The following is a 14,336-nucleotide window of genomic DNA, read 5'->3' on the forward strand; positions in this document are numbered from 1 at the left end:
TTAGCATGCAGAACCACTCCTCCTCAATGCTCTGTGGGCAAAAAGATTCCTGCATCGCAGAGAGTTGGACTAGATGACCCTTGTGGTCCCTTCCAGCTCTGCAATTCTATGATTCCCATGCGTTTTCTCCAGAGCGACCCTAGGAGCCAATCCTCAGTGGCTGACTCATCTCCTGATTGGCTCCAATGGGCACAAAGGGGGAAAAGACTTCTTCTCAGCGGCTAAAAAGGCTCCCCTTTCATACTGCTGATTGGATGGCTCTAGGGCAGTGGAGACGGGAACCCTGCGCCGGACGGGTGCAGACACACACAGACACACAACTCAGGACCACTCTATTAGACTGGTCTCAACTAGGGCCAGGGCCTTTTCAGTACTGGCCCCGACTTGGTGGAACACTCTGTCACAAGAGACCAGGGCCTTGCGGGACTTGACATCTTTCCGCAGGGCCTGCAAGACAGAGCTGTTCTGCCTGGCCTTTGGTTTGGTTCAGTCTGACCTTTATGTTTCCCTCCCCTTATGGTCTTGATTTATCAGCTACTTTTAAAATGAGGCTGCATTTTAAATTGCATTTTAACCTGTATTTTAAATTGGTTCCCCCCCCCATTATGTTTTTTACTGTGATTTTATTGGTGTTAGCTCCCCTGAGCCCGGCTCTGGCCGGGGAGGGCGGGGTAAGAATATTATTATTATTATTATTATTGTTGTTGTTGTTCAATCCCACTCAGTTATGAAGCTCGCTAGGCCAGTCGCCATCTCTCAGCCTAACCTCCCTCACAGGGTCGTTGTGGAGAGCGAGGGGAGAGGAACATGCGTCCCCTTTCGCATGCCGCAGAGGATGGGCAGGTTAAACACGCAATGCAACAAATAAATAAAACCCACTTTGCTAGCCACCAAACCAAAGGCATCATTGCTCTGGTGGGAGAAGGGGAGGGGAGGTGGGTTTTGCTTCAGCGGCATTGTGGAGACATAAAATCATCAAGCTGACCGTCTTGCTCAGCTACGAGGCAAACCTTTCAAGGCTCGCTGCTGTGCTGAAAACCTAGACTGCAGGATTTCAGAGCAGAGGGGGCAAGCCATTCCGGTCCTCAGAGCTAGGCTAGCAGCACAGCTGCTGCCAGCTGGGCGGCGGAGGTGACGGCAAGGAAGGTGGAGAAACGAGAAGTTCCAGTAAACACCACAGATAGATTCCAGATGTCGCCACAAGTGGGAGCGCAGGAGGTCCAGAGAGGTCAGGAGGGGCAGAAGGATGAGTTGAGGCAGAACAGATTTTCAGAAGAAGCAATGGTGGTTGTGACTCACGCTTGCTCTGTGATCTGCCCGGTCTCATGAACACAGAAATGTACGGAGCTGAAGCTATCTTATACCAAATCAAACAATTGGTCAATCTAGCTCAGTATTATTTACACTCTCCAAAAGGGAACATTCCCAGCCGTCCCTGGAAATGTTGGAGACTGAAACTGTGACCTTCTGTGTGTGTAGAGCAAGTGCTCTTCTGCTTGACTGTGGGCAGCCCACGAAGTGACTTGGACATCAGGGATGCCCTCTGGCCGCCATTTGCCTGCCTTCTCTTTCAGCTCCTCATTCCAGAGCTTCTTGAAGCATCTCAGAATCATGGAATTGTAGATCTGGAAGGGACCACGAGGGTCATCTAGTACAACCCCTTAGAACGCAGGAATCTTTCACTCAAAATTGGGGCTCAAACCTACGATCCTGAGATGAAGAGCCCTGTGTTCTATTGGCTGAGCTTGGTAGTAGGGCAGTCACTTTTGCATTGTGAGTGAGGAGCTGGGCATACAGAACTTGCACACAATTTGCATGTGCTATTTTTTTATGAATAGATGTGTTATGTACTGAGTTGAATAGGATCCAAATGCAGCAGTCTGATTGGTCCTAGAACAATAGGATTCAGAATGCAGCAGTCTGATGGGTCCTAGAACAATGCAGCAGTATGATTGGTCGCAGCAGCCACCCAATCCAGCTCCAGGTGGAAGTGAATACGCAACCTGATTGGTCTACAGGAGAATCCAGGAATTAGCCAATCATGTGCAGCCCATTGTGTAAATAATGTATATAAAGCAGATATTTTGGGGGAACTTTCATTCCTCACTACTATGAGCTGAATAAAGAGCATGAAATCCACACTCGACCGAGTATATTTCAAGATGCAAGAGCAGAAATTATTGCTATGGTTTAAATAGAAATAAAGTCACATCTCTCCGTAGAATGTGACCAGGTGACCTGGGTGCCCACTAAGTCTGTTGTCCAGGTTGCTGGTGAGCAACGTTAAGGCCCCTCCTGCCCTCCCTTCTCATGGTTCTTTATCTCTAAGCTGCACTTGGACTGGCCAGCTTTTCAAATAGAGGGCTGTCCTTGGGAAAAAATAGGACACACAGACACCCTACTTGGAAGGAGGGAGAGCATACGAATGAGAATAATTTCTGGTAATTATCAATTTGCTTTCCTTCTAGGCCAGGAGAGTGGAGCCTTCCAGCTGCTGTTGGACTCCACCTCCCATTAGCCCCAAACACCATAGACCAGTGACTAGGGATGATGGGAGTTGTAGTCTGGAGGGTCACAGGTTCCCCAATGATGTTATGTGGAAAATCCAGGCCAGGGCACATGAGTAAGAGAAATAAATTATCGTATTGCAGGTTCACTTCAGAGTCCCCCTCAATCAACGCTTTCCCCCCATTTCAGGAAGCAGAAATATAGAGCCTAGTCTTGCTGGAAAGGCAACAGTGAGATTGGCCGGAGTGGGGCAAAACCAGGCCCATACTTCCCACCCAAAGTGGCTGCAGTCCAAGCACTTAGGGTAAAGGAATAGGGATATCACAAAGGATGTTGCCATGTTGCTTCTAGTACCTTTGCTACAGGCACTCCTCACCCCCCTCAGTATTCTGAAAATCTTTGCAAAAAACCAACATCCCTTAAACCCAATGTGGTACCCAGTGAAGCTCACCTCCGGTTGCTATGGTGACTTGCCGCAGGTAATGCCCGTAGAAGGGGAAGTCAAATGATAGGATGACTCTCTGTAGGAGGATAGATGGGAATAACAGCGTTAAGACAGGAGGCTTGTTGGGTGATATGTTGAGCATGTTCATGACCCCAAATTTCCACAGGGTTCAAGATCAAATGGAGGAACTTGTAAGCGTACAAATATAGGCTTGAGCATGAAGGAATGGTGGGGACGGAATCCAGATTCTGTGCCAAGGAAAGCCAGTAATTAAACTAAATGCTTGCAAATTAAGCAGATGTGCATGTATTTACCTACTGGCATAATTTATTCTGTTTCTGCTCGTCACAGAGAGGGGCAAGGAGCTTTGCAAAATACGGGGGTTGCACCCCATCCCCTCCTCTGGCTTCTGAGAATTTGTCAAAAACTGCAGGTATATTTTCCAGCCCATCTTTGCTGCCATTTATTATGTATATAAAACGAGGCTGAGATTCTTAAGGTGCTGAATCCTACTACACTTGTGTGAGGCTTTACTGGAAGTACAGCTCACATTCCTGGGGTACAGATTTCGTTGGTGGAGGGCAAGATGTTGGCACAAATGGGCTCCCCTTCTCAAGATGAAACCCTTGATGGAGGAGTGCAACCCTTGTGTGAATTCATTCGTGCAAATAATAACTGATCCAACAAATTCATAAAACTATTCCCCCTAACTTGCAACACTTTATTCTCCGTGTATTCCCCTATAATAAAAAGGCTCTATTGTTATGTGCAGTCTCCACCTCCCTCCCCTTGGAAGTTCATTTAATTTTAAGGTTTCACTCAAAATATTGGAGAAAATATGATCCATTTGGGTGGAGGGGGAAAGGACAACAGAGCCAAGATATTGGTGTAGGTCTGTGTTTATGTAAATGTCCCAGACAAAAAACACATGGTGTTAACTCATACAATACCTGCACAACATATGCTAACGCTACAGTGAAGATAAGCAATCTTTCTGTATTTTTCTTTTCTTTTCAGTACCTCTCTGGGATGTGAAGGTATTTTGTTAATTAACCTTTCAGTTAAGGTTTATGTCCGTGCTACGTTGTAGTAATACAATTTGTATTGGATTATTATGGTTCCTCTACTTCTATCGCATTTTAGACTGTTTTCAGTAAACTGCTTTGAGCACAAATGTATTTGTAGGAAATGCGGTAATTAAATAAACTGGCTATGACTGTGACTAAGAGTTTATGAGTTTAGAAAAATCAATGGCCAAGGCTTTAGAATTCTGTGAGATGCCTGCACAGAGAAGAATAGGCTGACAACACAACTGCTGATTTATGTTGCTGCTGCAGTTATAAGATAAGCAGATGTTTTAGTATTGATTTGCTGGTCACACCTTGTAGGAGCTCAGGAATGGCTAGTTAGCAGCATAGTGCTAAACAATGGTTTGTTCAAGTTGTTTATTTAACAAACCATGAGTTAATCACAAGTTGTCCTACAGGCAATCAAAGAAACCATGGCTTGTTTCCAACATGTTACTTTGTTTTCCAGCTCCTCCTCCCTTGTGCTTTTCTAGTTAGACGAGTGTCTGGGTGGCATCATCAAACAAACCATGGTTAGGAAAGGGTGCTGGTTTTACACGTAATACTACGCCATGATTAAAACTAACCAAAGCTCATAAACCAACAACAAATCACACTTAAACTTCCAGTCAGGTCTCACACCTGCTAAACCATAGCTTAACAAACCATAGTTTAGTGTTTTGTGTTATGTGCAGAAATACCTGCTTCTCCCTACGCTGATACAGCAGTTAAAATAAGGAGATGTTGGCATTTCAGCCCTCAATTTTTTTTTAACATAGGTAGAGGGAAGCCAAAATATGACAAGATGAAATGTTTTCTAGTCAGCTTTCCCCTGCACCGTAAAACTTTATCTATTTTCTATCAAAATCTTGGACACTAATCACGGTTTGGAGGGAAAGGACAACCAAAGAAAAGTGGCTGGAAAAGCAATGGCAGGTTGTTGGTAGCAATGGATACATAGACAGGTAAGCACATAGCCAACAGGTGAAAAGAGATGCTCACCGAGGCTTGCCTATGCGTATTGGAGAGGATTCCATGGACTTTGACTTGGCTCCTGTTGGCTGCTGTAACTTCTACCCACAGTTCCTTGGCTCGTGCTTCACTTGGACCGTACGTTCGAGATATATAGTAGTTGTGGTTGTCTTCCTGAGTAGAGAGAAACAGTTGTGGTAACTACAGGCATAAGGCGCACCCGTTGCCAAAGCAGTTCATCTCCCATCGAAACATCCAGATGTGTGTGCGAGGGTGGGCAGATGAAGAAGAAGATGAAGAAGAAGAAGAAGAAGAAGAAGAAGAAGAAGAAGAAGAAGAAGAGTTTGGATTTGATATCCCGCTTTATCACTACCCGAAGGAGTCTCAAAGCGGCTAACAGTCTCCTTTCCCTTCCTCCCGCACAACAAACACTCTGTGAGGTGAGTGAGGCTGAGAGACTTCAGAGAAGTGTGACTAGCCCAAGGTCACCCAGCAGCTGCATGTGGAGGAGCGGGGAAGCGAACCCGGTTCACCAGATTACAAGTCTACCGCTCTTAACCACTACACCACACTGGATGAAAAAGAGGTCAGGGCTCCTGCACCTTTAACAGCTGTGTAGAATTTCAGCAGCTGCAGATTGCATTAAGGATTTGCAGAAGCCTTGTCTTCTTCTGCATCAGGCTACCCTAGTGTTGCACTCTTCTAACCACCTCCCATATTTCTCGGAAATATATTCTATGTATTTCTAATTATTCTATGTAGTTCTCTATTCTATCCTCAGGAATATCTCTGCTGGGTTAGGGAGAATCTTCTCTGTGTCCAAGGGGAAACTGTTGTGCATGCCTATTCGGAAGCTGAGTTCCATAATAATAATAATAATAATAATAATAATAATAATAATAATTCCATGAGACTTACTCCCAGACAAGTGTGCATAGGGTTACAGGGTTAGTTCTGCATCACACCAGTCCAAGATCAACTCATACCAGCTGCTATTAAACAACATTTTATGAAGCCCTTTATGGGAATTCTATGGTGCAATCGCCAATGACTATAAATATTCTGACATGGTTTACGTAAACGTTTTCTGTGGTTGAATTGTAAAACTTAAAAAAAATAAAAATCCAGCAGAGGTTCCAGCTGGTTCATGTGTTAATTGACCTGGCAGGCCCTAGGAAATTTTGCTGCCCAAGACCAAGTTCCCCAGTCCATGTAATGGAATCCAACCAGGCTGGCAGCTGTTATCTTATTTCAACACTGGTGGTTGGGACAACACCCCGCAGTGTGCCTCAGGGCATCAGGCTAGTTCAGGGAGAATGGAAGAATGCCCCACTCTGCCTAATGGCAGGGCTGGCCCTATGAACAGAGCATCAGAGTAGAACTGAGGCCTGACCCATACATGCAGACACATCATTTGATCACCATACACTCTGATGTCCAGCAGGTGGAAATGTGTGAAATGATTTCATTAAAAAAAGGGGGGAAGGTTGTACCCAATGGTCATCCTACTCAGAGTAGACCTACTGAAGTTAATGAACATGACCAACTCCGATTCGTTCGTTTCAACGGGTATGCTCTGAGCAGCACTATCATTGGATGTGAGGTGATGAGAAAAGAAAGGCAAGTTCTTAACTGTGTGGTGCAGCTTATACCTTGATGTTGCCTTTGTCCAGTGGTGAAGACCTAGAGGTGCAGCCTAGTGGTTAACAGGACAAAGGGTGTTCACTGGGGCTGATGGGAGTTGTAGTCCCAAGTACCTGGAAGGCACCAGACGGAGGACAGCTGGCCTACAACTATGAACAGAGACTGCCACATGGGGCCTCCACTGTTTGACGTTGCTCCTTTAAACGGCTTGGGGGCAGAGAATGAGAGGGAGAAAAACAGAAAATAGCTTCCATTTGTGTGATCTAGTTATATCTCCCAAAGAGACCACTTTTTTTCAAACCTGGTGATGGGGAAAAGGATAGGAATTCTATTTATAGAGAAGCATTTAATGTGGCAAGAGGTTCTCCCCTCCCCCCCCCCATATTTTTTTCCAGCAAATCGCTCTCTTTCCCTGTAATGTGCAGTGGAGGAGGAATCCTAATTTTCTTGATTTTGGAGGGAGGGTGGAAGGACCAGGCCCTTTCCTTTTGAAACAGACCTTCAGTTGCTCCATGATCAACCTCTGCATCTTGGGAATGAATTGCTGGGATGCTTTGGTTAACTCTTTCACTGCTCTACAAAGCTGAATGGATAGCTTTATTTGAGGATGCAGAAAAAGGAGCTATAGTGGCTTGAAGGCAGCAGATGTAGCATTCACCCAAAAAAGGTCTGATGGACAGTGGACCGTCCCCCTGCTGAAAAAGTTTGCTGAATGCTGAGTGACTAACCCACTGCACCATTCCTCAAAGTGGAAATTGTGGGCAGGATTCACCTAACAAGTATGGTTGGCAGAGGCTCTGCACAAGATCTTCTGCTTGCGCAATGGGGCTTTCCCCCGCCCCTCACCCTGTGCACCCCCTGAAACTGGCAAACTAAAATGTGTGCACTGGTGGAGCATTCAACATAGCACAACACTCAATTATTTCCTTCACTTCTATCATGGCCGTTAAGTGTATGACGCACCTCTCTTCCAAGTTTTCATTAAAGGCAATTTGTGTTTGCAGCAAGCACAATTTCCTGTGCAAGTGAATTTCCTGGGCTAACAGCACATGACATCAAGAAGTTCTGCTTTTGCTTCCTTTCAACTTGTTTGTTGTTAAAGATTTCAGGAGCTAAACCCAAGGTTATTAGGTTGTTAAGTGTGGGGTTGTTATTATTTTGAGTCAGAACGACTCCCTTCTCTCTTCTTTCTTCTAAACATCTATTATGATTTCCCTCTTTCCAAACAGGGATTTTGGACCCACACTTTCACCCTGGGTCATCATAACCCACTTTGACTCCATGTTGCAAAGAGGTCCTGCAGCTGAGCTCCGGCTGAAATGAAGCACCATCCCAGCCAAACTTTGTCTTGGAATGCCACCAACAGATTCATGCGGCCTTCACAGCAGGGGCTGATCTGCCATGAAGGACTTCAGCAGTTTGGCTGCTGTTTCTTTAGCCTGATTCCAATCTTGTTGGGAAAGGGTGTTAATTTCGGAATCTGACCTGCCAGTGCTTCAAGGCAAGAGCGTTAACTTGGAGGAGTTGATCCAGAAAGCCCCCTTGAAAAAAGAAGAAAGAAACAATTGCTTTTCTGAAGCGGGGAGGTAAGGATTCACAGTGCTTAATTTGCAAATATAAAAAAAATGGTGGACCTCCCTACTAGCCTGGAAGCCCCTTAATTTCCAAATTGCAAGGCTGTGGAGGAGACTGATGGACCCTGCCACACACCCCAGAGCAGATATATCAGGCTTCCTTGTCCTCTTGCTTTGGCCTGCCTGAATAACCCTCCCAAAATCCTTGCCTTGCAGCTCACTTGCGGCAATAAGCTTAATTCACTTGCAGGATTCAGCAGAACATCTATTTCTGACCCTCAAGGAACTAGTTTTCTTCCAGACACTTCAAACCTCCGCCCCACAAGTGAGCCTTCAGCTTGTAGGTTTAGGGCAGGAGTCAGCCCAATAATTTTTTCCACCTGAGGCAAGGATGGTGCCGGCCCCTCTCATCCCACATGGAGAAGCTGACCAGCCTGGGAATTCAACCTCATTTCTATACTAGTGACGGGACAGCATTTCCCATCACATCTGAAGGCAGCAGGCTGGCTTTGAGGGCACAGGGCACATACATGACTCCCTCATCTCCCTGAAGGAGCCACCTTGCAGCAGAGCCAGCTCTGTTTGGGGCTGGGAGTGAATTTGGCAACATCCCCCATCTCTTAGAGTTTGCTGATGGGCAGTGCGCTTCCTACCCAACTAATGGGGAACCTCCATGATGGCTGCCCTTAATCACTGGTGCAGGAAAGGTACTCTGCACAAACCCAGAGGCATTCTCTTCTTTGCTACTACTTCACACATTCAAAGCTAAGTCCTAGCACACACACACACACACACACACACACACACACACTGCAAATTCTGGGGGTTAAGATCTGGGAAGAGCCTCTGTTCAGATGAATAGCTTGAGGTATGCCTGGTGTTATAAGAATTTTAAGATCATATATGATCTTATATGATCATCAGCTTTGAATGTGTGATTTGAATATTTGAATAATATATATATTAGATGTTCATAAATGTACCAAGCAAACACATAAAAATATGTAAACCACATGTCTGAAACCCACAGGAAAGTCCTGAAACCATTTTCTCAAAATGACCTCAAATATTTCTCTGCAAGGTTGAAGGAAATGGGAAATCTCCCCGGTGTCTCTGTGCTCACAAATCCTGCCTTAAGGGCACATTTAAGGTGTAAATAGGGTGAGCCTGTGACCTGGATTCAGGAATTAAGTAGTTATAATAACAAAAGAGTGGCCAAAACCCAGGTATCTGAAGGCAGCCCTGTTTAGGGAAGCTTTTAATGTTTAATAGACTATTGTATTTTAATATTCTGTTGAAAGCCGCCCAGAGTGGCTGGGGAAACCCAGTCAGATGGGTGGGGTATAAATAAATTATTATTATTATTAGTAGTAGTAGTAGTAGTAGTAGTAATATTAGTAGTATTAGTATTATTAGTATTATGCAATCAGGTAAATGGCAGAGACAGGAGATAAACAACACACTCAGGATTCTGCTTTAAACTGCCCCCTGTGATGTATATATGATATATTGGAGGAAGTGGTCCTGGGATACACCCCTTCTGTGATGTATGTATGATGTTTCTGGGGGTGGTCTGGAGTTTGAGAGTGGGCAATTTCAAAGTCTATATAAGGGCGGACACACCTTTGTTCTGGGTCCCTCCTCCCTCCTTGTGTGTGTGTGGGGGGGAGCACCTTGTTACAACAGCTTTAATAAAGATCAGGCTTACTAGCTGCTTTGCTTCTCGATATTTTCTGGTTGGCCTCTGCTATTTTCTCCTACCGATAGAGAACCTACAAAAGGACTCTATATGGGCTCTTGGGTACCCGATAAGGCAAGGGTTAGCAAACTTTTTCAGCAGGGGGCCAGTCCACTGTCCCTCAGACCCTGTGGGAGGCCGGACTATATTTTTGGGGTGGGGAATGAACGATGCCCCACAAATAACCCAGAGATGCATTTTAAGTAAAAGCACACATTCTACTCATGTAAAAACACCAAGCAGGCCCCACAAATAACCCAGAGGTGCATTTTAAATAAAAAGACACATATTCATGATTCCCAGACCGTCCGGGCCCCAGGTCTTAGTTTGCCTACCGATGCCATAAAGGAAAAGGAGCATTTTTTTTCTCATAACCCTGGTCTGTGAGGTGGGAAATGAGCATTGCTTCAGCATCTGTGAGATGTCAAAAAGGGTGCTTGGACAGTCGTCCTCGCCACCCATATTGGCCCATTTTCTCCTTTGTGCGCACAAACACACACTCACACGCTACAAAGCTCCCAAATGTGTTCTCAATAAAATAAGTGAGGGGAAAACAAATGAAAATAGCAAATGCCGGGGATGGGTGGACTTGGCTGCTTTCACACTTCAGCATGCGGTCCATCATGACCTCATCCCTGGATCACGACTATGTCCCAATCCGCCACCTTGACTTGGTTACAGCAGGAATTAAGAAGAGGAGAGAGAAAGAAAACAAGCAGAGGGGAGGGAGAGGAAATCAAGGGAAAGCAAGATTGTTAAGGGGAAATAAGGTAAAGTCTAGTTACGTTTTTCTAGCTGAAAAAGAATAAACAGTTCTTTCCCCCTGCAAGGCATCACTTAACCTGAATCCTCCAGGAAACACAAGGAGATTAGGGTTTCTATGCTGGTCAAAAGACAGGAGCTACAAAACAAGTTAAAATAACCTCTGATCACACAAAAAATGGAATGGAAGGTTCAGCTGATGCAGATGCACACAGAGTTTCGGCTCTCAGGCCTGACAAAGAGTTCTGTGAAAGGCAAAAGCTTGCATAGACCGTATCAAGCCGATTCAGCAAAGGACATAATTTGATACCTGTGCAAAGTAAGATGGGTTATTTGTTATTCCATTAACATACATTTAGCTCAGATGGTTAGAGCACGGCGCTGATGATGCCAATGTTGCAGGTTCCTGCAGCTGCATATTCCTGCATTGCAGGGGGTTGGACTAGATCAGGCATAGGCGAAAACTGACCTCCAGATGTTTTGGGACAACTACTTGCATCATCCCTGACCACTAGTCCTGTTAGCTAGGGATGATGGGAGTTGTAGTCCCAAAACATCTGGAGGGCCGAGTTTGCCTATGCCTGGACTAAATGATCCTCAGGGTCCCTTCCAACTCCAGAATTCTGTGATTCTTTGATTCCTCATTATCCCCCCCCCCCCCCCGTTCCTTTGTTTTAAAGAGCATTCACCTCTGCCAGGTTAATATCAATACGTGTACACATCGTACAATTAAAGCACATTCCCCGCTCCCAAAGAATCCTGGGTATTGTAGTTTAAGCCTCACAGACAGTGCTATTCTTTTAGAAAAAGAGATGCTGGAACTCACCATGATGTCTTATAATGGCAACAGTGTGCAGCCCACCTGACAGGTGTCGGAACTCAGTTCTTGCGAGTTTGGGCTGGGGGGGGGGAAGCTCTGCTCACAGAGCTTCAACTTCCTTGACAAGCTACAGTTCCAAGGATTCTTGAGCATTGGGGATGCACTAAAATGCGCTTTTTAAATGTCTGGGCGCGGGTGGCGCTGTGGTCTAAACCACAGAGCCTAGGGCTTGCCGATCAGAAAGTCGGCAGTTTGAATCCCCGTGACGGGGTGAGCTCCTGTTGCTCGGTCCCTGCTCCTGCCAACCTAGCAGTTCGAAAGCACGTCAAAGTGCAAGTAGATAAATAGGTACCGCTCCGGCGGGAAGGTAAATGGCGGTTCCGTGCGCTGCTCTGGTTCGCCAGAAGTGGCTTAGTCATAGTGGCCACATGACCCGGAAGCTGTACGCCGGCTCCCTTGGCCAGTAAAGCAAGATGAGTGCCGCAACCCCAGAGTCGTCCACGACTGGACCTAATGGTCAGGGGTCCCTTTACCTTTATACACAGTGGTACCTCGGGTTACAGACGCTTCAGGTTACAGACTCTGCTAACCCAGAAATAGTACCTCAGGTTAAGAACTTTGCTTCAGGATGAGAACAGAAATCGCGCAGCGGCGGTGTGGCGACAGCAGGAGTCCCCATTAGCTAAAGCGGTGTCTCAGGTTAAGAACAGTTTCAGGTTAAGAACGGACCTCCGGAACGAATTAAGTTCTTAACCCGAGGTACCACTGTATACAGTATGCACCCCATGTTTATAAGAAGCAATGTCACTGATGAAGGTGAAAGATGAGTGGGAAGCAGGGTTTGCCAAATGGCTCGACCTTCTCTTTGCTCCTGGAGCACCTCAAAAAGGACCCATGGGGGGGGCCTTCCTCAAGCCTGAGTTTTCATTTCACTACATTCAAAGGGCTGCGTCATTCCAAAAAGCGACAACGTACAGGAAAGGGAGATTGGGGTAAGTCAGGAGAGAAAAGGAGCGTAGCATTGAAACGGCAGCAGGACTGCGAGTGCAGCAGAGCAGGACCCAAATTTAGTAATGAAATAAGAGGCCCTGGTTTCCCCCAAAAGAAGCTATAATCAGGGTCTTACCGACGTCACACCCATGGTCAGGCACATGACACACACCATACATGATCTACTCCATTCTGGGGAGACACCCATTGGCTTCTCAAAACCACCCATCGCTGAGTTCCACTTGGCAATGCCTGCTTGGGAGATGCTGGCATGCTGCCTCTGCCAATGTCTCAGCAAAGCCTGCTGAATTGTGCTCTGAGCCAACAGCCTTGGGCAGCAGCCAAGCCCTCCTGGGGTGCCGTTGCCTCCAGCATAAATTCCTTCCTCCTGTTTTTCTCCCAGATCTAGCAAAAGGAAGGTAGGTTTCATTTTTTAAACATCAGGGCAGATTTCCTAATCCTAAAAAGAGTCCAGCTGCGGTGACAAGCTGCCTAGGACATCTATGGAGTTTGTTCCTGGTAGTTTTAAAAGGACCAGGGGGGGAAAGGACCACCAGGCATTTATTAGAGATGTTTTAAGTTTAGGACATAATAAAATTATGTGCAGAATGCTATCACTTATTCTGCTTTGCGGGCTCCAATTAGAATAGATTAGAGATGTCTTCTAAAACCTGCCAATTTTTAAACTGTCAGCTGTAGTTTGAGTTGCAAGAATGAGCAGAGGATAATCTTCATCTACATGAACCTGCCCTTCAATTTATGCTATCTTCAGAGGCCCTGCTCTGCATTCCGTCACCCAGGCAGGTGTGATTTGTGCAAATGCAGGACAGGGCCTTTTTGGTGGCAGCCCTAATTGCAGAATTCCCTCCCAAAGGAATATAAGATGGCCTTTCTTTGCAGGTAGGAGGATAATAACTTTTTTGCCCTGCCAGGCTTTGCATAGGTTGAATTCAGACTAAGTTAGTTGCACAAGGTCACATCCACACCTTACATTTGAAGCACTTAGTTTTTCCAAAGAATCCTGGGAACTGTAATTTGATCAGGGTGCTGGGAATTGTAGCTCTGTGAGGGGTAAACTACAGTACCCCATTCACTGGGGGGATGCCATGTACTTCAATTGCGCTGTACAGGGACAGGGGTGGCACTGTGGTCTAAACCACTGAGCCTCTTGGGCTTGCTGATCAGAAGGTCGGCGGTTCGAATCCCCGTGGTGGTAGTAAGCTTCCATTGCTCTGTCCCAGCTCCTGCCAACCTAGCAGTTCGAAAGCACACCAGTGCAAGTAGATAAATAGGGACCACTGCGGTGGGAAGGTAAATGGCGAGGGCAGGGATGTCTTCATCTAATGCATATTACCTGATTTGTTTCCCCAAACTTACAGTGCCCCTCCCCATGCCAGCTAAAGTAGGCTGTCATCTGAGCACGTGCAATGACTGTCTCAAATTTACGCACCTCAGCTTGACCGTGGCTTATGTTTCCAGATTGGATAGAAGCCAGTTTGAGGGGGTATGCATCAAACAGCAATTATTTCTCAAGAAACTACAAGATGGCAGCAACACAAGAGAGAATGCTGGAGCACACAGCCATCATCACAAATGCATGGGGTGGACTGGTCATTAGTTCCCAATGAAATCAATGCAACTTGACTAAGTTGTCCCATTGTTTTGAATGGGAACGAAATCCAACAAACACAGTCTGGGTCTCTGGCCCAATGCTTTTCAATGCTGCGGTTTTGCTCATCATCTTCTTCTTCTTCTTTTTGGTGGGTTGAACATTCTTTTCAAATGTATTGTTGCTTTATTTATTTATTTATTTATT

At 45.8% G+C, this 14,336-nt stretch overlaps 1 protein-coding gene across 4 annotated transcripts in view; it reads right to left on the reverse strand.

Moving 5' to 3' along the window:
- The window catches only part of PLXDC1 (plexin domain containing 1), a 65,466-nt gene that overhangs the window by 26,880 nt on the left and 24,250 nt on the right, over positions 1-14,336 (reverse strand). For all 4 annotated transcript variants that reach the window (XM_080979398.1, XM_080979399.1, XM_080979397.1 and 1 more), the window contains 2 exons: positions 5,023-5,166; positions 2,960-3,029 (listed from right to left, as the gene is read on the reverse strand). In XM_080979398.1, coding sequence (XP_080835524.1) covers positions 2,960-3,029; positions 5,023-5,166 — 214 coding nt within the window. The remainder of the gene's footprint in view (positions 1-2,959; positions 3,030-5,022; positions 5,167-14,336) is intronic.

This window comes from Podarcis pityusensis, assembly GCF_964106645.2.
Source record: "Podarcis pityusensis genome assembly, chromosome: 13".
NCBI lineage: Eukaryota > Metazoa > Chordata > Lepidosauria > Squamata > Lacertidae > Podarcis > Podarcis pityusensis.